Source organism: Corvus moneduloides, chromosome 11 (assembly GCF_009650955.1).
Source record: "Corvus moneduloides isolate bCorMon1 chromosome 11, bCorMon1.pri, whole genome shotgun sequence".
NCBI classification, from domain to species: Eukaryota; Metazoa; Chordata; class Aves; order Passeriformes; family Corvidae; genus Corvus; species Corvus moneduloides.
This window is the reverse complement of record NC_045486.1, coordinates 13,892,637-13,917,553: the sequence shown is the minus strand read 5'-3', so window position 1 is coordinate 13,917,553 and position 24,917 is coordinate 13,892,637. Positions and strand designations below refer to the sequence as shown.

The 24,917-nt window shown below is 36.5% G+C and overlaps 1 protein-coding gene across 17 annotated transcripts in view; it reads right to left on the bottom strand.

The window, feature by feature from the left end:
• The window catches only part of ERC2 (ELKS/RAB6-interacting/CAST family member 2), a 430,969-nt gene that overhangs the window by 195,082 nt on the left and 210,970 nt on the right, over positions 1–24,917 (bottom strand). For all 17 annotated transcript variants that reach the window (XM_032120320.1, XM_032120321.1, XM_032120322.1 and 14 more), the window contains one exon: positions 6,840–7,000. In XM_032120320.1, the coding sequence (XP_031976211.1) occupies positions 6,840–7,000 (161 nt within the window). The remainder of the gene's footprint in view (positions 1–6,839; positions 7,001–24,917) is intronic.

The following is a 24,917-nucleotide window of genomic DNA, read 5'->3' as shown; positions in this document are numbered from 1 at the left end:
AAGGTTGCTACTGCCCTCTCCCGCTGTCTAAAGGGGACAAGAAACAATGAGAGAGGATCCAACTTCCTTTACTTGGATATTAATGTACAAGTAAGCAAAAGACAGCCTCTCATATCACAGTCTGGAGAAATCCTAAACTGATCTTACTAACCTTCAATAGCAGGCGACCTATTTTGAAAGTAAATTATGACTTAACAAGAACAAAATGAAGAAAAGAAATTTGCTTCCCATGCTGATGGAACTTTAATTATGAATCTTATAGAATAAAATCAAAGTATACTATCCTTTAGTCTGAACATAGGAGGAAGTACTCGCAAGTAAGAACTTGGTGACACTCATATGTCTTTAAGAGAAGCACTTCAACAAGTAAACAGCTCACTCATTCTATTCTCACAGAGAGAAACATTTTATTGCTTAGTGCCCCTTCGTTGTTTACAAAAGAAAAACATCTTTTCATTTTAGTCAAGAAAGCTTCTGTTCCAGAGAACAAAGCCTTCATTTGGCCTTCTCTAATCTTTATGGTGTTTGCAAGTTGGTGTCAAAAATGTTAGTCAAGGCATGCTGTGTTACAGGTCTGTGGGGCAAAAACAGTCACAAGAGACTTTTCACCCAAGTTAGGAGACCACATTACCATTCTAACTACTTCCTATGGAAGTCACAGTTGTATCAACATCCTGCTGTTTTGTTTGTATTTAACTTGGGATATGACTCTCTACACTCTCAGCATGAATCCTACAATTAAATTGAAGCAATCCACAGGTTACTCAAAAACAGTCTAGTGTTCTGTATTTGAATTGGTACAATTTTTGAGACAAGCAACTTGCTATCTGAACATGTTTATAGTTACCACAGCTGAAACAAGTCAAAATAATCTTTCTGATAAAATTATAAAAAAATAGTAAACTACTTTCTGAAAATTATTTTTCTCTTCACAGCTTTATACACTGCTCTGTTATCTAACCCATTGAGTAAAGACATGTTAAAGAATTCATGTCAGAGAAATTATCATAGATATCTTTCTCCAAATATAGGCTGTGCTACAGCTGGAAAAGTAGAAAAAAAAATTAAATTATTCTTCTTTCAAAATAATACTTTATTAATAATATAAGAAATCTGACTCTGGCGTGTTTGCTTAAACTACAAAGAGACTCCTTTAGTGTCACGGGTCCACTACTGCTCATTTAGGCTAGAACTATTCCCAAGGTAGGGGCTGGCTGGTTTTAGAATATACTAACATTGAAAAGGAGCATAAACCAAGCAACTTTGCCCACACCTTTTAGTGAAACACCTCAGGTTCCAGCATAGGCAAGAGAGCTGATTATCTCCCTTCCTGCTTTCCTTTGGAAATGATGGGTGCAGGAGAAAGCTCTGTCTGGCTGTACCACAGAAAGCAGGCAGGTCTGCAGGGAAACCATCCTTTTAAGTGCTTTTAAGGAGCAAGTTCCATGCATTTCAAAGAGTAGTTCTAACCTTAAATCACCTTGCCAGTTTCTCCTACCTTGCTATATTGCTTTCCTCATCCTTCGTGCTGTATAGAAGAGCCCAACAAAAGGAAATTAACTTCATGACTACATGCAAGTAGGTCCCTGCAATTTCATCGGGGATTCTCCTGTCAATGAGTGCCATGCCTCTGGCCTGTGCTTGCCCTGAGCAGGTGAATTGCATACATAATTACCCTGAAACATTCCAGATGCACTGGATTTACTACTCACAGAGATTTCAGAAGCACTTTTCACCACTGCTGTACCCACAGCAACGAGGAAGAAACCACTATCCTGTGGGTGTCAGAACTTCTTAGGGTGGAGCAATTGGGACATAAATAAAGGCAAACATGTTGAGTTCCCTCCCCAGGTGTCAGTTTCAGACGGTGATGGATGGAAATAGTAATAGGAGAATGTAAGGCAGAGACATGAGCTGATTTGTCCAGGTGCTGGACAAAAAAGTCTAGATGGATTCTCTGGACATCCAACAGCCCTTGTCAGAGCTGCAACTCCTGCTGAGCTGCTACAAAGATGTGAAATCCCCAACTTCTACTCCAGTAAAATTTACAGATGGAAAAAAAGAGGATGTCTGCAGAAAAGCAGATGAATGGTAAACTTTCTTATACTTCTGCCACTTGTACTTGCTTCATAAAGCATTTTGACTTCCATACAAATTCTCACTCTTCAGATTTACATTTTACACAGTCTGCCCCTTAGGCTGTGACCCCTGACTTCCAGAATCCATTCAAAGACCCTCTTCATCCCTGCAATATCCTGAAAAGTCCACTTGAAGCTATCTGTATGCTTTTCCACGCCTGAAGCTCTTGCTCTACAAGGCAGGAGGGCACCAGCCAGACCAGGTGACAGGTAAGAGGACAAGGCACATTCTCCTCCCAACAGGACAAGCTTCCTCCTCACCCCGTGGAGCTGCTCATACTCAGTTTGTTGAACCAAGCAGCTCCAGACCATGGTCTTGCACCCACGGCTGGCATCTAGTGGCAAATCCAAACGCCCTCTCCTTGTCGGGTGCAGCAGCTGAACCACTGCCCCAGCCGGCAAAGGGCACTGTGTGTTCAGCACTTCTGCACAGAGTGGCAGCTGCTGGGACTGAATTCTTGGTGGGAAAAACGTTTCATCCCCTTCTTCTCACAAATATTTCATCCCTGACTATACACAGGTGCTGTTAAATGAATAAACCTACTGAAAAACAGAGATAAGCAATATTCAATTTATTATTTTCACTGAAAAAATTGCGACCATACTTAAACAAAGGAAGGGATGTTTAATTTTATCCTGTCACTGTAAGAAAATTTACTGCAAAATCTAATTTAAAATATATTTTTTGGACAGCACAGCAGTGTTCTATTTTTGTTACTGAATAAAATGACTAGTAGCTGGGTTTTTATTAGGAGATCTTTAATGCTTCATTACTAATCATCTGATTTATTCCACATAAGGGAAAATATATTTTCTTCTGGAAATTTGTAGTGAATTTCAGGGCAAACTCACTTCCAACAAAACTGATTTAGCAATACCCACAGGTGATGCCATGAACTCTATTAAAGGCAAGGAAATTGCCTTTCAAACTTGGCAAGAATATCATTCAGGATACTCTGAAAGCTTCAGAGCACTGAGCGTGCTGAGTTAACAGAGGAAACACTCAGTAATTAACAAATGAATCTCAAAAATTAAGACTTGTCAGATCTTCAGGTCAAAATATGAAGTACAGTCTTTGGGGGGATTAATCACATGGTCACTCACTAAGTGCAGTGTTTGTCACATGTAACTAACTCACTGAAAGATCATCAAATTAATGCAAAACCACGATGAAATATTTTTTAACCTTGTATTTAAACAATAAATGGAATAAATATCACAGAAAGTTAACTTCAATATTTTCAACCAAGAAAACACCAAATTTTGATAACAAAGTGGGGTGGAGGGGATGGGGACGGCTTGGGTGTCGGAGTTTTGTGTTTTCTTTTTAACTCCAGAGGTTGCAGTTGAAGATAAAACACATACAATTTAAAACTTGAACTTAAAAAAAGAGTGACAATCATTTTTATATCTTTTCCCCCACATGCCATTAGACTCTCTTTTATGACTTTTGGCTCTCCAGGTCAAACTTTATATCTTCCAAAGGCAAAATAATTTTGACCATTTCTAAAAAGATGATCTGTCCCATAGAGTAAAACCCACTTTCTATGAGGGCAGGCATTTTTTTCACATCCATATATATATAAGGCAATTTTAGTATTATATAAATACTCATTTATCTATCCATACAGCTACCTAATTTTGTTACAAGCAGGTTTATGAGTTTTGGAAGGAACCACCACATAGGAAAGGAGATCTGTATGAAAGCATTGTGGTCATGGAAGTATGCTCCACAAATATGGCATTTCTGAAACATCTGACAAACCTCCACCACATCACAGCACTGAAACTTCTCCTACCCTCAAGCTCTTCATGTTACAAAATGAATAAGCTTTTCTAGGCAAGCCTTGTGAAGCTCTCAGGAGGTTGTGCTCCTACTTGCGGACTCTCAGAAAATGAAAACAATGTCTGGAAAAAGTAGTCTTAGGATATATTTCCAACTACCAAATTTGAAGTTCAGGCCAACTGAAATATTTCTGTGGATGATAAATACTTTTTTAAAAAACATTAACATGGCTTTTGTCACACTATGCAATACACATTTTTTTTAAAGTATCACTTACTAAAAAATAAAAAGTGCATTGATGATTTTTTTTTTTATGCTCAGAGATAGAGCACAAAGCAACAAGACAATTAGGCAAAATGATGGATTTGAACACATGCTGCATTTTACTGTTAACATGTATGCATAACTTCCATTCATGTCAGTATGAGTTATGTGTGCACTGCTAAAATAATATGACCATAACAAAAATATTTCCTCCAGAACTAATATAGTAATATTTTTAATAGACATTTTGAAAAAAAAAAAAATCACATATTCAGAAAGTAACATGTAAATGCAACTCCTTCTCCAAACTTATACTTTCAAACTCTTTAAAATAAACCTTATTTTTTTGGCATCAAGTTAAGAATAAGTTGATTTTATCAAACTACCTTTCATTTAATGGGTACTTATCTTGTTTCCAGTTGAAAAAGACCAACCAGATATGAACAAGATTAAGCTGTTACCCATTTTTACTCTAAACTTCCATAAATTACCGAATGTATATGGGAACAAGAAATGACAATTGAAGAAGTTATCTAAAACTGATAACTGACTGTGGCCAGTAAATTAAGATGGATCTTGACAATGACAGCCAGATGGGCCCAGAATGCAGAGTTATGGTAGGAACTTGAACATAATATAAGCATAGGAAATCATCATGAAGGTTCTTAAACACACACTTCATGCCTATTTAGCTGGAAATTAGCAGCCAAAAACTGTAATCACTCAATATTGAATTTTTAAAATGATAACTAGAAATTATGGTCAATGCTTCCAATTCATAAGTTATCTTAAAATGCCAGAGATAAGACAGTCTTTTATTATATTACTACAACACAGAATTATCATTATTCTGTCTTCAGATGTCTGGCTCCTAGCTAGCATCTAAAACCTGGATTTGAGAATATCTTGTTCATTTTAAAAAACCCAACATCGAGTATATTTTGTCATAATGCAGCAGTTTTATAAAGTTTGCTTGTCCTTCGCTTATTTCAGTGAGCAATTTCAAAAGTTACACAACTGTAACAAAATATCTGAATTATTTCTGAAATATGTTTATTAACAGAATCATAGAATGACTTGGGTTTGAAGGGACCCTGAAGATCAGCTATTTCCCATACCCCTGCCACGGGAGGAACACCTTCCATTAGACCAGGTTGCTAATTTTATTATTTTAGTTTTAAAATTTATACTGAAAAACACTCTAAATGTTTATATCTCATTTTAAATTCCACACTGTTCCTAACTAGGATCTTTGCTACTGGGTCTTTCGTCACTAATACCACCCACCCAGCCCTTCATTCATAAAATAGATCAGCTTTTATCAAAACAAGTTCTACTTCACCAGTTTTTGCCAAACTCACTTTCCAGATTTTTCTGTGGGGTTTTGTGTACCTAATTTAAAAAGTCACACTAACAGAATTAAAGATTTTTCCACTATGTTGCTCAGCAATTGTTAATTATGATAAAAAAAAAAAAAAATCTTATGATTAGGACAAAAAAAAGGCACTTGGGGAAACAAACCAAAGCACTACACAGAAAATAGATGACTGGCACTGAGCTTCTGAGTTATGATAGGACATTTAATATGTACATATAACAGAAAATTTAAAAAAACTTTTTAAATGTATCTATTACAGAATATAATGTCACACAGTATTCTAATTCGTATCTGATTCCATTTTTCTGTATGTAAATAGACCTCATTAAAGTCAAAACCAGAAATTCTTTAGATATCACCAGAAACATTTGTGCTTCCATTACAGTATTTTTGCACCTGCATTACATGGCAGCCATTCTTCAAACCAACGTTTATAAAAGCCTGCTAAGTATATGACTCCATTTCCACTTTGTCTTATTAACAATAACATTACAAAAACCATTTTTTCTGATTATTTCCATTCCTTTACAATGCAAGGATAACTGTAACAATTGACCTGAAGTTATACATGGCTTCCTCCCTCAAAAAAACTGTTTCAAAATTACAACTGTGAATTTTCTTTGTTAAATGTTAACTACACTTTTACCAGCCTAGCCAAGTCATAGTAGGTTCACTCTTTTTGCCAATTTTAGAGATCATATCAAGAGTTTTAATGCCCCATAATTACAGATATTTGCTTTTCTTTTTGTGGAGGAAGCTAGATTTAAATTATATCTCTCCCTTCCTTTTTCATTCTGAACACATATACGCAGTGATAAAGTGTATGCAAATAGGTTTTTGTTAGTTTGGGGGTGTTTTTAACCAATTCAAAGCAATAAACTTTGCACCATCAATAGAAAGTTCCCTTCCCTTGAATGTGACGCTAGCAGAGATTCCAGCATTGCATTCCCATTGAGAGATGGGGCTTTAGATTCTCAGTTTCTCATAGAAGTTAGACAGTGCTGATATTTTTATTTGCATGCAACAAAAGAACTTTCAAAAAACGTTGAGTACATCTAAAATGAAGAATTTTGCACTTCCATGCTTTTAAAGGAATTTAAGCATCAGAAAACTATTAGAAGTCCTTAAATTCAGACTTAAATATATGCAGAGAAAAATAAAAAAATAACACAGAAAAAAACCCACCAAAACTTTCTCCTATGGCAAAAGTAGTTCTTTTCTTTTTGGTTAATTTTTTTTTTTTCCTAGAAATTAGAGAAATCAAGGCACTTACTTCATTTCTAGAATTTCTTCAAGCTGTTTCCTTCGCTCTATTCTCAGGTTAGCCAGATGTGCTTCTTTTTCAGCCAAAGACTGCTGTGTTGAGGCAAGACGGGCTTTGGTGGAATCTAATTCTTGTCTAGTCTTTTCCAGTGCATTCATCAGCTCTTCCACCTAAGAGAGAGGACATTTTAAACTCCATATTCTTTACAACAAGAAAATATTAAATCCATATAAATACAGGGGGGGAAAGAACCACTAAAGGAATTATTTTCTGTAAATGGCTGTTCAAATCTCTTTGTACCATAACAAGTATTAAAAAGTAACAGTGGTGTTTCAAAACCAAAAAAACACCTCAAAGTTTCCATGAATCCATTAGTAATAAACAATATTTATACAAAGTAGAACCAACACAGATCACCAAGAACCTATTTAACCTGGGCCACTGCCACATACATATACAATTTATAAATATTTCCTGCACCATCTGGATTATTTAAATTCCGGGAGGGTGGTAGCTCATCATAGCAGTAATTTCAGAAATTTCAGATGCAGCTATAGATGCATGTTTTAATATAAAAGTGCTCATGAAAACCCAACTATTTTTCATAAAAATTGCACACCTTTGCAAAACAGGTTGCCCAGGGAAACTATAAACTCTCCAGTCCTTGAGTATTTTTAGATTTTGATTGAATGAAGCCTGGACAATCTGATCCAACTTTGAAGTTATTCCTGCTTTGAGTAGGGGTTTATACTGCATTGCCTCTAGTGGTCCCTTCTAACCAAATTATTCTATCATCCTGAACTTTAAAGGTCTGTAACTGCTGTAACAATGATCAAGTTATTTTCCTCATCATAACAGTGAGAAGCTCGAAGTGTAGGAAAGTTGTGGTGATCCCACTCTTCCCTTAGCATGGAGAAATGTCATGGAGAAATTTAAAGAACACACTAAAGAATGGAGAGTGGACAATGACACCTGTCTGGCAGCAGAAGCTTTACTTGTGGGGTGAATCATTTTATGTGAATATTTATATTCATATTTATATATATTTATATATCATATATATGTAAATATGATATATAAATATACATATATTTATATATCATATTTATGTGAATGGCCTCCAGTAACCAGGATGCCAGTGGGATTTTCCCCTCTTCAAATGATACAGTTTACATAAAGTGAACAATAGTTTGGTTTTTTTAGTGAGATATAATGATTTGAATAACAAATGTCCTATTTCCTCTATGTTCTTTTTCATCTCCTTTGTCCAAATTTTATTATTTTATAAACTAGAAAACACTTCAGGAAGAACTTCTAAATGAAACAAAATAAAATGGGAAAGAGGATACATTCCATTCATCCATGTTCCACAAAGGACTGAAAGGAGTTCAATTTTGCTGTGAATTGAAAAGTCTGACAAAATTCCACCATGTTCGTATCATCAGTGTGGCTACTTCTCCCAAGCTCATGCTTAACTCTTGTTCTCTAAAGCCTCCTAGCAACCAATCAGTGCTTATAAGCCACACTTCTGTTTCAATTTGAACATGCACTGGCTTCTATACAAAAAGTTCAATAAATAATACAAATAAATAATAGAGTTGTCAGAAATTATAATGAGGACTCACAGCCTGATTGCCAATGATACACTGATTAGTTACTCCTTCTACACCATCTGTACACACACTCTAATAAGATCAATGAAATACTAGAACGTGTCTGATACCCTGCAGTGCATAAGCTGTATTTCATGAATGCAATTCATGAAATTCAGAATTACCAATAGTATTTAAATTATTGATGTTCAACCTTCCACTCAGAAAGTAAAAGCAGTGTAATAGTGATATCAATGAAATAACAAGGAGTGCAAATTGTAGGTCTCTCCAGATGCCAAGATTCCACTGAAGAAACCATGAAGAAAGATGATGACTTCAGATATCTTTGTAAAATGACTGTCTAGTGAACGTTCATAGTAGAAGTAGCAAAGAGAACATGTACTTGAGGGAAATAAAGAAATTTAAAAAAAGCTGGATTTGCACTTAAATCCCATGAAAAAAAGAATTAACAAGCCAGAAGGAAAGAGTCAGATCATATTTCTTTAAAAACAGATTCAATTCTAATATAACACCAGGTACTTCATCTTCTACTTTAGTGCAAGAACATAAACCAATGCTGTCTCCAAGAAGGACAGGACTTAACTACTAAAACATATGATACTTCTACCTGTTTTCAGGGGCTATTTCTCAGGATTTTCCTTGCACTTTTTACAAACTGCATCTACTTTCTGCTGAGCCTCCACTCTATCACTTAATTCCAGACAACATCTATTAATGGAAAATGTACTAAGGATCAAAACTGAAAAGTCATTAATTCATACAGACTCCAGCTTTGAGACAGTATCTGTAAACACCAAGACACTCCACACTTGCAGATTTATTGGGCAGATGAGAATGTAAAAAGGCAGAATTCCTGCACTTCTGTATTTTTAGTATCATTGTGCTCCCTTTCCATGTTCAGCTGAATTTGGTACCCAGCCTGATGACTGACTGAATCCTCACCCAAGTTCATATCACATATACCACATAATTTACATTTCAAAACATTTAAGAGAATTAAAGACTTGTGGAAAACAAAGCTGCGGATTTGTTAATGTCTGTTACTAACATACTCTTACATTACCAGACAAAAGAGATCAAAGTTTAAAAGGGAAGGGAAAAAAACTCCAAAAACTTAAATATGAAAACTTTTTCAAACCACAAATCATTAACACGTGTCGACTTGAAAGTTTTATTTTAATTTACACTTTCAACACAGTATTTGCCAGCTAGCTCTTCCTGCATTTTTTGAATATGACCCAAGTTCATAGTTGGACGTTTTCCTAGTTAACTGTCCCACCAACACCTACAGCCAAATTCAACTGGCAGGCATGCGCACAAGAAACTGATTTTTTTTTTTTTTAATCAACTTCTATCAAATGTAAACTTTTGAATGGTGAAGTTGCACACACAGTCATCTTACCATGCTAACTACATAGCTGCAGCAGATGTGTCACAATGGGAAATCAACCACTGCGGCCAGTATTACAGATGAAAATTCTGGTTTTGGGCAATCCCCAGCCCAGCCCAGCAGCACTGCCTGGCAGGGGTAGAGGCATCAGGGGCAGCTCCCACCTGGAAGCTGCTCCCTTTTCCCAACCCTATCCCTCAGTATAAATGCTCCTAATCACAAACCCCAAACGCTTTGAATTCACAGGAATACACGTTTTGAAAGAGTTTACGATGAGAACCTCAGTGATTGCACAGCCCTTAGCTTGGGAGTATTCTATGCCCTGAATGTGTTTTAAGCTGGGTTTTCTTCCCTTTTGCAAGACAAAGGCCTCATTTTATCCTTTGCATTTTGCAATAAAAGCCTTTTTTTTTTCATACTTTCAGAAAGCTTAACTGACCTCAGCACTTTGAGGATTTTATTAAAATCTGCACTAGAATTAAGCTTGTATTTCAGAATGGCAGAAACCCAGCAAACTATTGTAATTGTTTCTTAGTTTTGAGTCTATTTTAAATGAATACTTTGTACTCGTTCTGCAGCTTCACATTTCCAAGTGCTATCAGCAGTGTTTCACACCAAGATAAGAAAAGAAAAAGAAATGAATGTGGCTGAAGTATACATCTGCGTTACCAGATTCTGCAAATTAAAGGAGGTTAGAGTTCAAATGAATGACAGTTTATTAAAAATGCCCTGGAGCATTCTTAATTCCAGATTGGATTCGGCTCAGTACAACTCAGGCTAACATAATACTGTTCCAGTTTGTGGGAATGAAGAGGGGGAGGGACAATTGCATGTTTTCTCAGCTCAAATATAATTTATTTCTGCAGGATGATGAAGAGCTGGCAACATTCCAGCAGTCAAGGTTAGTATGGTTAGTGCTACTACCTTTAAAGGGTTGGCACTTCATTTTGGCAACCATTTTGGTGATAAATACAAGAGTTTTGGATTTCCCTAAGTGACTTTTTCAAGTATCAGTAGCTATACAAAAATTTCATACCTATTTTAAAACCTAATCTTGTGTTAGCACACAGATAATTCATGAATTTTACATATTAAAAGGAAATAAAGAAATCCATCAATTCACTTAGAGATTCTTCTACTTTAATATTAAAATATTAACCATTAAAATTTTTTTAAAGTTTAACAAACAATTACATTTGCTCAGTAAAGCTGGATGCATTTTGATAATAAGTCATTCAGTGTAAGAATCCATCCAGTTGTTTTGAAAGCGGTTGGTTTTTTTCCATTTCCTAAGGAAATGCCTTTTTTTCCTCCACTGCAAGTTACACACTATATAAATTTCAGTTATCTCCAGCTCTGTGAAGATTAATTTAATAAAAATAATATTTGGGGGTTTCCCCCCCAAGATTAAGCATGAGATTGTAAAAAAGGAAAGACTATAATCCTCAAACTTTGTGGCTTTCCTACAAATTTATTCCATCACTGGACTAAGAGGGCATAGAAAACACATTCACAGAGATGAGGGAAAACAGATAAAAGCCTGAATTTGTACACACCAAATAATCCACCTACCAGCTATTTCGCCTCTCAGGCTGGAGACCTCAGCCTTTGACATTAACACACTGCCTGTGCCTCACACAGTGAAGGTGAGTGCCAAGTATGCCAGGATCCTGTGCCAGCAGCTGCTGGCCATGCAGGGACCCAATTTATCTCATGGCTAATTCAATTACACACCTACAGGAGGGCCAGCACCAGCCATGTGGACCTACTGCTTTTAAAATTGCCAGTGCTGTCCTGCAATATGGTTTGTAAATACCTTGCTTCCTCCTGTTTCTAATGCGAATTTCTCCAGTGTGCAACTGCCTCAACAGTTTCATTACAAAGGTGTTTTTCACAAAAGCAAACAGACGTAGCAAAGTGTCATACTGAGCTTTGCAAGACATGGAAATAAACTCTTTGTCACCCTCCCCTCTACTCTCTTCCCATCCCATTTGTCATCCATAGACAAATTCCTCACCTCTGACTTCCATCACAGTTCTTAAACCCAGGAAACAGGTCTAACGAAACCAGTTTAGTTATGGAGGCTGATGCTCCTGAACCTTTCCAAACAAAGAAATTAGACACATGTTGTATCTCACAACTTTGGAAATTGTCAGAGAAAAGTAACCATACTCTAGAATGCATAAAAGCTTTAAAATAAACACCATAGGTGAAGGATTTGACAGAATATTAAGCAGAATTTATAAATTCCAGGTTGGTTTTTCAAAACTCATAAAAGACTAGACACATAAGGCCCGCCCAGTGCCATCAGCCAGCAATGCAGTGGCAGCTCAACACAAAGCACCAGAAGCACTGAAGCAGCAGTCCCCAGGGAAGGGCCATGTCCACAGGAACACAACAGCACAGTTATCAAACAGGATGCCATGCTGCAGAATTTGAAACAGAAAACCTCACTGAGATTGCTTCATTACCAAAAGTAGGATTTAAAGTATTTTAATCCTCCTGTTAAGAGCTACGTTAAGAATACACGAGGCTTGGTTTTATTCAGATAAAGAAGAGACACAGCATATATAGAGCACATATTTCCCCACCCAGACCTGCAGGGACCACAGTCAGGGAGAAAAGGTTCTTTAGTTTCCTCAGTATTTCCTTGCTGGCTGTCACATAGTGGTTACTAGTTAAGTTAATTTATACAAGCACAGTGTTATAACAGAGACATATGCCCATCTCTACATAGAATTATTCTGGAATTTACTGGATTCCCATAGCTTAAAAGAAATAGATATCCTAACTGAAAGGATTACTAATGATGTGGTCTTTATTAAGTTAATTTAAGATTTTGAAAGACATTTCTGGGAACTGTATTCAGCTTTTCTGGTACTGGCAGTTAGAACATTGATCATCTTATTCTAAGCCTCAGTAATTCAATAAAATATAAGACCAAAACAATATAATTCTTGGATTCATTATCTGTGATTTAGTTTTCCAATTAATATAGTGATTTCACCTACAACAGAAAAATATAATTAAGTAATTTTGGAAAATACTGGTCATAATCACTTAAATAGAATAACTATCAGTTTAAAAAGCCAAACCAAACCAACAACTAAAAGCAATACCAAAATTTTTTTGGTTTTTTTAAATAAATCAAACAAAATTATGATATAATAGTGGTAATCTCTGTGCTCTAGGGTCATGTTCCTAGACAGGTGAAAACAAAAGCTATTCTAAAGTACAAACAAAAATTATGCTCCCCCTGCAGTCCTAGGAATACTGTCATCTATTTAAACAGTTCATCTTGTGAAACACAACTGGCCCCCAGTTGCAGAATTCTCAATTAGCTTCAGCTAAAATACACTGTATGACAACGCACTGACAAAATGTGAATGTGACCTTCAGGAAAACTGAAGAGGATGGGCAAGAGAACAGACTACTCCTCACAGATGCAGCTGAAAGGTTTTGTCCCAAATAGAAGCTCTTTCATTAATAGCAAAACACTGATAAAGTAAATAACATCACATTCTGATATTTCAAGGGTAAACACATTTAAAAATAAAAAGCAGTCCTCAGACCATGTCAATAAAGATACAGTATTTAAAGTGCTGCAAGAATCAGTCAACAAATGTTCTCTTTCCAAGGCAAACTTCATGCTGACAAGGCCTGATTCACACTTGGCCCCCAATCAACTCAGTCACCCAGACATGCACTGTGATGGAAACGAGACCGAGCACCTGAGCAACTGTGCAAGTCCACTTTTTATCAATTTAAAAAAAAAAAAAAAAAAAAAAGGCACCATCCTTTTATTTTTGCATTTCATTTGAAAATTAGTTATTTCATTGAAATATCTTGTTAATTTTATCTCCTTTTCCACTGAGTTTCATCTGAGCAAGTCTGTGATCTTTTTAAGTAGCTGGTAGCCTTAGCTCTGCTCTTCCATTTGTTTGATACTGTCCAAATCTAATTACAAAGGTAGCATGAAAAGTGTTTTATAATTGTGCAAGCGAAAGCAAATTTGATATAATGTATGGATAAATTACAGAGCTCGACCTAATGCTTTCCGAAGCATTAAAGTAAAGTAAAGTGACTATTCAACAGATGCCAATTTCAGTAGGACACTCAACTGTCCTACAGGATATTGTATCTGGAAGAAAACCCTTATGGGCTGAAAACAATTAGGCTGTGTGATTTCGGTGTTGAGTCCTTTCAGATAAACCATGCAAGCAGAGCAGAGCAGAGCAACTCTTTAGCTGGTGTTAAAGCCCAGCGCTGTCAGAGCGGCCTCCCTGGTTAATGTCAATAGCACTGCGTATAAAAGGTGACTAAAGTGTGTACAAATGTTGATCTTTGGAGAAGGCATGCCTAGAATCATGCACACATCTACTATTTCATCCACCAGGTCAACTTCTGGGAGAGAGAGCAAATTGGGAGTTTTCTTGCCAAAAGTTGATTCTTAGCACGCTTGTTAGGTTACACAGCACAAAGCTACTTCCCCACTGCTTTTAATCCATAATCCCAATATATTATTAAAATTAGAAATGCTGCCTTAGAACGTATCCAAACACAGCAGGGATTCACATGGTATGTGTAAAGTCGTACTGCAAACAGGTAATTTATGTACATAAGAGGTTTTCCACACTCTGAATTGTGCTTACATACTGTGAAATCACAAGACTCATTAAAGTGAAAATGTTATTGTATGAAAATACTTGGATAATTTTATGCGAGAGAGCCCAGAAAAAAACAATTTCCTAACAAGGTTTGACACAATGACAATTCACAAATAATATTAATAGGCAGCAATATAAAGATTCATGTAACTGATTAGAAACACAGATTCTGCATCAAAAAAAATTTCATGCCATCTTTAAAAGTTCTGTGACTTTAAAAGTTCATGTGCGTACTGAACGCCCAAGGAAGACACATCTGTGCTCTTCTCTTAACACAGATAGTATTTCCCTGTTTACTTAATTCTATGGCATTTTTGCTACAAAATTATTTATTTTATTGGCTTGGCACACATAAAGAAGTCACAGTGGCATGGACATGTCCTTAAAAACTAAAATTATCTCCTATTGTATATAGTGCAATATCAACTATATCAATAACTTTAAGAAAAGTTAAGTGTGTCTGTCATGAAAGAGCTAAGTTTTAGCACCCAGTTACAGATCACTCTTAATAAGAAAAATGTTAATACTTGGTATAGTAACTGACAGTTACAACCTGACTCAAATTTATTCAGAGCCATGGGGGAAGTACTGGAGAACACATGGAGCAGAACTATAAACAGTTGGTTAATTTAATTGTTTCAGATATAGAAAGAACACAAGCAACACAAGTGTACTAATAGGACAATAATAAACATAATAATTAAATATATAAAGCAACTAAAGATGGCTTTGGAGAGTCATTTCAGGAAGATACCAGTCAATAGGAACAGAACTGAAGTGCTTATGAGGCTGTCCAGGGTAGGGCAGCCCATGGGACAGTCAGGGAGGCCTGAGGGGGACAACAAAATGTCTGACAACGGGACTCCATTATTAACACATGATAAGCTAGGAATGATCACACGATGGAGCAAAAATATCAACCCAGAATTTGTCAGCCTGAATTCCTCCATGAAAGCAGTTCGCAATCAGCATGTCAATTTTTCAGAGCACTAAAGAGAAATCTTGCTCAAACCATAGCTCCCCGTTCATGAAACTATCCCACACCTACAGGAATAATCTCACTGGGTACATCAGTCCCAGGCCACAGTGCCTCCCTCAGCCAACGTGAGACAGAAATTCCCTGTGGGTGGAAGAAGCAGGGCTGGAGGGGCAGGATGCTGAGCTGAATTCAACAGCCTCAGGAAAGAGAACTTTGTATGAAAAGGGAGCCAGATGGGAGGTGGTGGCAGCACTGCCAGCACTTGGCAAAAGCCAAGGGCAGGAAGGGAGCCCTTCGATGCCTCCACGGAGCTGCAGCCACACGAGCTCAGGAGGAAACTGTGCAGCAACTGAACAGGTCCTTACACAACTGCACAGCCACAGGAGTGCTTCAGAGGGACAGAGAGACAGAACGTACAGAACTCTGCACACACACATCATGCAGAAAAGAAACTCTGTAATAGTTTGATGTGATTACATAGGTGGGAGGAGAAAATCAGGTGGGGGAGAGAACACTGACAAGGGTAGGAAGATAGCCCAAGAAACACCATCCTTCTGAAACTGAACATTTTTTCTCAATAATTGTTTGAAGGAAAAGGAAGTAAAAGACTTCAATGGTTTTTACACCAGGTTAGCTCCTGAAAAGTTCATCTCCATCTCTTTGGGGAATTGAGCAGTAGTGTAGTGGTTTGGTCTGCTAACCTATGACAAGTAGTTAAGATTTTTGGGAAGAACAAAGATGCTGAATTACAGAACTTGCACTTTTCCAAGCAACAAAGCCACACTGTCTGGCTATTACTAAATCAAAACCAAGTTCAGTGAGTATATTCCGGTGAAGAAAAAAAAACCTGTCACTTAAACCTTTGCCTCATCTACAAAGAAGACAAATATTTTAATTCTGTCACATCAGTCTGTGAGAATTTGGAACAAATATAAAAATGCACATACTGTTACTCACTGTTCCAAAACCTAAGCTTTTTTGTTTGTCTCCTAGCTAATGATATATTAATGCATTTCCACAGAGTGATGGATTTTGTTTTGCTAGACTGAAAAAGGGGAGCAGAAGATTGTAACATTCATACAACTTCTCACCTTGTTACTGGGTTCTTCCATAGTATCTACCAGGTACAAGAAAACAAAAGAAGGAGGCAGCAGAAAATGGTACTTCATTCTCTGAAAGTTGAAATATTCTAACAGATCTTCCCTATGGAAGTTCATTGATTTCCCACATCTTATGAAGCACTTACTGCTCAGCCTGTTATATGCTCAAAACCTTGGGTAAAGCAGCTTTCCTCACTCAGTGATTACAAGCATTTTTTGCCATGTGCTAGAATCAATACTGAAGAAAAGCAGCTATCAGTATTTAGGTTGAGCATTTGCACTCACTTTCTCAGTTGCACTTTACATTCCATTACAAAGGGCAGCCCTATGGAAGGCAGACTCATAAGATGCAGGAATTCTGTTTATAGGTAGTATGAAGAAATTTTCTGTATAGATAAATTAATAATCAGTTAATAATAAGAAAATCCAGAGAAATTATACTACTAAGCCTTGGCCTGAACCATAATAATTCCTTTATGGAATTTACAAAAGATTTTATTATTTTAATTGTTCTTGTATGGGCATTATTAAGATACCAGAGTAATGGACTTCATAAAAGCCTATATAAAAGCACAAGTTTTATACAGCTGTGTATTTCTGTAGGCAACATATATTAGACAAAGTTTGATGAGAATAATAGTATTTCTCACCAGATGAAAAAGGGAAAAGTAGTCACAGAATCTTTAACTAATATAAACTGCATTTTGTTCCTCATCTAAAAGTTTCGTTTTCCTTCTAAGTCTCTCAAGTCTCTTCCCACATGAGGCAACATTCAAGAGTGTATAAACAGAAAACATGCAGATCTGCAAGTTGATTTTATTCACCCTGTTTGAAGCAAAATATATGGGCATTAAGACCACGAGCTAAGTGGCAGGACTTACAAAACTTACAGATGGAAGGATTAAACTGGCCTTGATGAGAACTTTATTTTGGATCTGCTTGACCCTTCATGTAAACTAACTCACTTGTCACTGCTCATATTCTGTATAATAACTCTCATGGAGACATATATTTTATTATTTTTAAATCCCTCTCTTCCAAAGGCAGGCTTGGTTTTGGAGAACAGAGATGAATCCATACACATCAAGTTGTGCATTTGAGGGATTTTTTAAGATCTAGAGTCCGTATCCATGGAACACACAATCCCAAAGGTGAGGATACATTAAAGCTGTATTAGAGTGCATTTGAAAACATACATATTTAAACAGTATTTATAAATAATGCTTGCTTTCTTTTTCAACTTTGCACAGGCTTTTGTCCCACAGAAAAACTTTATTACAGAAGTCCCTGCTATACCCAGCAGTCCTTAAAGGAATCGAATTGCTATTTCACTTGTGCAAGCAGAACTTAGAATACAAACCCAAAAAATTCTTAGATTTATCATGTAAATAAGCAGCTATGCAGTATGAACTAAGGTGTCAGGTTTTTAAGGCAGAAAAGCATTTCCACCCATTTCAAAATGCCTTATACTGCATATATTCTGTTTCAGATGGGCTATTCAGTCCCTCAAATTAGCTCCAGTACCTGCTACAGTAAATGAAATCTACATTGTATTGGTGTGCTTTAAGAAATACTGCTTCCAAAATGTTCACCAAAGAAAAGGTAATTCTTTTATCTACAGTCCAACAAAAGTAATAACCCCAATAATACAACTGTGTGCTCACAACATACAGTTTCAGTTAGAAAACTGCCCCAATGGCTGAAATTAGGCACACAGGACTGTTAGAAGAAAGTCATATAGCTATTTCTTTTATTCTCTGTATTTCAGTTACAAATATTTTTTAAATTTTTGGGAATGAGGACAGTCTAAATATAATATATTTCTAGTGGAAATAACATTTGCTCCATTTAGGCCTTAGACAGTGCTGATGGCAGAACAAGATTGGAATGTGCAGATAATTATCTTTGAGGCTAGTCAACAGCTAGAAGGCCTTCATAATATCACCTTTAAGATCAAGCCAAGACATTCCAGTCTGAATCAAGGTTTATTTATTAAAGGATTTAGCACTTTTAGATCCAATATTGCCTGGAAGACCACCAATTTCCATTTCCAAATATCTAATTTCTCCAGTTTCTTGGTGCATACATAAGAGCTTCAAAATCACTTCAGTGAGCACACACATATGCACATAAAGACATCTAAATTCCTTCCCTCTCTAAGACGAATTCCGCAGGAAACACCTACAAAGCAAAATCTCCACAGAGAGAGAGCTACAGGAGCTTTCAATAATTCTCACTCATTTAGGCAACACAGTTCAGACAACTCCAGGAGGTTTTTAGTCAAAGAATTTGGATTTTTCTTGATCTTGATTGGTATAAGGGATACTGAGAAAAATAATGTTGCATGCATATAAGATGGGCTTCGAATATTTTTTTTATCTAGGAAGAGAGCCTGGCATTTAAAACTTCAGAGTTTACTTCTTTTTCCTTTTAAGAAACACTGTTTACAATGAGTAAATAAAATTATTTTTCAAAAGTAAAGATCAACAATTCCTTGTTCTAAGTTGGCTTTTTCAGTCTAGGGTCTTTTTTGTGCTGGTGCCACTTATCTAAAATCTACTATTCATGACAAGATCAAAAGTAATGGTTTATAATACAACATCTGTTCTTTAAATTCATAGCATAATCTTTCAGAGGGTTTCTATAAATGAACAAAAAAGATATATAGCCTTTCTACGTATAATGGATTTGGTCAACAAAAAACCTAAATAATCACAGTGTGATCCTGGTTATCCAAACTTCCCTGCTGTACATGTCTTCCTGTCCAACAGTGACTCCTCATAATACAAACCCGTGAGTCACCCAGACAAATGTGGTGTGATACAAGTTGTTTGAATAAGTGCTATCCTACTGTATTGCATTATGAATATAGTTTAATCTGCCATGGTACTTGATGTAATGTTATACAACATTCCAGCTCAAGAGCAGGGAAAATTAGCCATTACAAGAGAGTAACCCTCACTGCTATAAATGCACACTAACATGAGATAATAAAAATAATAGCTACTATTAACTTACTATGTTATTCTAATACTACCAATGCTAGTATTTCATATTCAAATAGCCAAAATACTGGCAAAGAATGTTTAAAGAAGTTTGCTTGGTTTGTTTTTTTTTGAAAAAAGAGAAAAGAAGAGCATCTACTTTTCCAAGACAGTATTTTTTGTATGTGTCTCCTTCACTTTAATTAAGCAGAGTTAGTAATTAAGCTGCCAAAGGGAGGCCCAGAAGATAAAAGATTTCCCAAACCAAATAACACAAGTTTCCTGTACATAGGAAAGAAGATTCAAGTTCCTTATCTTAAAGGACAGCAACCTTCCTCCCCACTCCCTGCCTTCTCCAAATGCTGTTTCAATGGGAAAAAGAAAAAAACTCCAATTATATGCTCTGTCAGGAGGATATATTCTGCTCCCATGTATTGCCCATTGCTTCAGCAGGATAGAAGTAGTAAGAGTTACTAGGGATAGCAATCCACTATTATTTTTACTCAGAGTTGTAATTATAAACTAAAACCATTTTCATATTCCCAGCACAGGCTTATGGTTAAAAGCCCACATGGTCCCATATACACTGTAATATCTAAAATGAAAGTCTTGAAAAAACAAAGAACTGAACCAAAGCTAAGCACATTGCTGTCTTTACCAGAGAAGTCAACTCAGAAATAAACACAACTGTTCATGAGAAAGATATTAGAAGCAATAAATTTTCTAGTGATGAGTGTTTTTAGGTGTATAATTTATGTGTGCACTCACTGGTGGCATGACCAGAAACACAGATATCACAGAATGAAAAGGAGAAAAACCAGGGGAAAGTAGAAGACACGGATATATGCTCGACTAGGCTGCTAAAAAAATAGCAAACTTCTATGAAAGACTAGATTGTGACATTTTCACAAAAGCAAAAACAAAAACGAGCGTTGTTGACTCAAGAATGAAGCTTGGCAGGAAGCTGCCACTAGGTCTTCTATAGTTTACACTATATTTTTTCCTTCCAGACGCTGCCAGTGGGAGGTTTTAAAGCATAATGATATACTGAGAAACTTATGACAAGCATGTCCAAACAAAGTAAAACATATTTTTCACAAAACAGTAAACTCTGATAGCTTTAAATCCATGGAGCCAGAGGTAGCCTGAAGACTAATTACAGCAGAATTGTTAACTTGCAAAACCTGTTTAAGGTATTTAGGTATTCTTGACTTTTTTCCAGAAAATATTATTGTAGCAGGAAGTTACTTCTGAAAAACAAAGTTGAAATAGCAAAGACGTTTCTCATACCAAAAAAAATGCTGAATAGTAATATGTTTAACAGCTTGATAACAGCAACAATAGACAAATACATTAACTAGCACCAATTAGAAAATGTATCAGACACAGTAAACAGAATTTTAAAAGATGGAATAGGCGTGAAACTTGAATAGGTTTTTTTTATTCCTGGAAGCTGTCTTTTCTAAGTCAGAGTTTGTTAACAAAATGTTACATGAGGATGTACCAAAATTTAAGTATATTTAAATGTGCAGTGTAAATGGAGATCATTACAGTCACACATGCAGTCACTGCTGTAATTTTCATCGTACAACCACGTGACTAAGCACCATAAACCTCTAAGAACACGAAAAACCCTTTTCACATATTCAAACAAGTCTATCTGAGCCTGTATAGAACAAAAAGAGAAAGTGTTCAACAAGGTAAAGTGATGCACTTTAAAGGTCCTACACTTGGGTCACAACAGCCCCACACAGTGTTCCAGGCTTGGGGACAGAGTGGCTGGAAAGCTGCTCAGTGGAAAAGGACCTGGGGGTGTTGGTCAACAGCAGCTGAGCCCAGGAGTGCTGAGGTGGCCAAGAAGCCCAGTGGCATCCTGGCTGTATCAGCAATAGTGTGGCCAGCAGGACCAGGGCAGTGGATGCCCTCCTGTACTGGGCACTGATGATGCCACAGCTCAAATCTGGGTTCAGTTTTGGGCCCCTCACTACACAAAAGACACTGAGGTGCTGGAGTGTGTCCAGAGAAGGGCAACAGAGCTGGGGAAGGGGCTGGAGCACAAGTCTCCTTGGGAGTAGCTGGGGGTGTTTAGCCTGGAGAAAAGGAGGCTCAGGAGGGACCTTATGGCTCTACAACACCTGAAAGGAGATTGTAGCCAGGCAGGGCTCAGGCTCTCCATCCAGTTAACAAGTGACAGGACAAGAGGAAACCAGGAGAGATTTAGGTTGGTTATTAGGAAATATTTCTTCACCAAAAGCACTGTCAAGCACTGGAACACACTGCCCAGTGCAGTGATGGAGTCACCCTCCCTGAAGGTATTTAAAAAATATGTAGATGTGGCACTGAAGGACATGGGTTAGTGAAGGCTTTGGCAGTGCTGGGTAAACAGTGATCTTAGGTCTTTTCCAACCTAAATGATACTATGATTCTCTGACATGGGATAGACTAATACTCTTGATATGACAGCTTTAAAAGAATACCAGGATCAGATATTATTTTAGCTAATTAACTATATTTTTCAGCTACTCCTTTCACATATAGTCCTAAATGTACTGATGGCATAACACTTACATTCCACATGTATAATTCAGAGTTTTGTCTGTAAATTCTCTGAAGTCATTCTTCTGCTATTACTGAAGTCCTTCTTTAAATACATATTGACTAATCTATGGTTTCATACATCAAGTAGACTATTTTTCATATACAGACTTAAATCTGGCTTTAAAAACTGTACGATGAATTGTAAAAACAGTTTAAAGTTATGATTGGCTGATAAAGTGAAACTCTACTCCATTTCACTTGGATTAGTGTGCAGCTGCAAGATATAAATTCTGTGTGAGAAACAGTACATTTTTTAATGCTCTTTGAATTATCATGTTTTTGCAAAATGAAAGACAACTGGTTTCATATGCAGGTAAGAAGTATTGGCGTAAGGAATGTTATTTGATTTTAACTGAGTCATATTGCCAGAATGCATGAAACAGCTGCATGAGCTGAGTATCTGCCTGAGGCTACAACTATATTTCCCCCATCTTTTACCACCTGTCTGTGCTAAAGTTACTGGATGCTGGTAGATATCAAACGCCACTGGGATCATTAACTATCATAATTATTAAATGGATTCTCCACTATCCTATTGCCTCTTCATGTCCAGGTATTTTTTATTAGGTGAGACAGCATTATCCCTTTTCTTTGCAAACTTTTAGAAGAATGTCACAAATAAACTCACAAACAAAATGACTAAAGCTCTACTGAAAGAGTGAGGCTTGCCTCTACTAAGCTTACTCTCTTTGGCACATCTGTAAAGTTATTACATGATTATGCCAAGACCACCAAAAGCTCTTTTACATCACTCTTTAGCCAAGGGTAGTACTGATCCAATAGTACAACTAACACTGGGATGTTTTCATACTAGCTAGATATAGGCAATTTTGCCCTAGCAGTTGAAATGACTGTTAAAACCTCAGAGCTGTTGAAAACAGAAGTGCTTTTGAGAACCTTGGAGAACAATTGTGATACCAAAACAGCAGGAAATGAAAAATATAATTTTGATCTTAAAAAAAAAAAGTAAGACTGGAGAATTACGGATAAGTCAGTTTTCATTCTGACACTTACTGGAACAAGTAATCTGCTTCAGACTGTTTTCAGACACCTAGGAGAATGAATATGGAATTCCCAAGCAGCCATATCAAATTAACTTTTTCATATGACAGAGAAATTGGCTTTATTGAAGAACAGAAGTAGCAGTCATATCTGGTAACAAATTTCAGGATATTCACATAACCAAACTAAAGAAAAAAGATAAGCCAAATGAAAGTCACCTAACCTGGATGCCAAACTAGTTTGGAAGCTGTGGTGAGTCACCAACAGCTCACTGTTAAAATAGAAGGATGTTTAAAAAAATGGAATTTTGCAGGACCATAGGATATTCAGTTCCTCAATAATCCCAAATACTAAGACTACAAATTTGAAGAAGGAATCAGTAAAAAAAAAAAAAAAAAAAAAAAAAAAACAAAAAAAAAACCACCACCTTAAAGATATCTTGCCAAACCTGAGAACTAAACAGGGAAAAAAAATTACATTATTTAATAGGGAGAAAAGCAAGGTCATTCACTTCAACAGAAGTCATCAATTCCACAAATCCAGGAAGAGGAATAACTGATAAGAAGTTGTCTTTTTCTATTAAAGAAAAGAATCAAGAGACACTAAGGTGACACGTCAACAGTGTCATGTTGTTGCAAAATCACACTATGGAGAGATGAATATTTAGTAGTAATCTTTCTGTTTTCTTTGGCACTGGCAAGATCTCAGCAGAACTGGATCAAATTTTACCCACTCAAAGATGTGAACAAACCGGAAAGACTACACAGAAAAGCAACAAGGATAATAAAAAAACTAGAAAACAACCTCTGTGGTAAGACTGAAAGAATTAGGGTCTATTGACTTCAAGAAGAGAAAACTAAGGAACACAATATGCATTTGCACTTAGAAGCCATCACAAAGGATGAGGGAAGTCAATTTACTATGTCCAGTGTGGATAATACAAGAAATAACTGCCTGGAATTACAGAAAAAGAGACTAAGGTAAGATAATAGAGGATTTTTTCTCATACCTGTAGACTATGAATAATAAACAAAGTTATTATATATGTCACTAAAAACAAGAGAAACTTATCTTAGAAACAACAGTGGTATCATTGACACTCAATACTACAGATGCACTAAATGATACTGTCTCATCCCTTCTGGATCTGTTTTCTATGAAATTTCAAAATGTATATAAAACCTGTTTATCGTATTTTCTGGTATAAAATGCACAAAAGAATCACTAGACAAAACATTCCAGACCTGCCAAAAATAATTCTAAAAGAATCTACTCTCCCAGTTAAGAAAGACAAACAAAGCCATCTACAACAAGGAAAGGCAGACTTTCAAGCAGGAGTTTTCACCTTGGAAAATGCACTACTGAAAAAGAAGCAAGAGACTATAAATGCTATGGAAAAGGTGAACTGGGAACTATTGTGCACTATTTCTCACAGCTGAAGAATTATGGGCACCTAAGGACATTACAAGGCAACAGGCTTGAAAACCACATAAAAGGAAAATCTCTTAATATGACATTTTATGTTGTACAGCTCAAGGATCTGGGGTGATTCTCAGCTCCAAAATTAGTGCCCAAAAGTTTTAAATGCTTTATTGATTGTAAGTCCTTTGGCTTCTGAACGTGGCAGTATATGTGCTATTTCCAGCTCGAAAGGTCCCTAAAGCCACCCACTGGTAAACCTGAGACAGTACACCAAGGAAAATCACTCTGCCTAATCTTACTTTTTTTCATGCACAAATTCTTGTATTATTTTA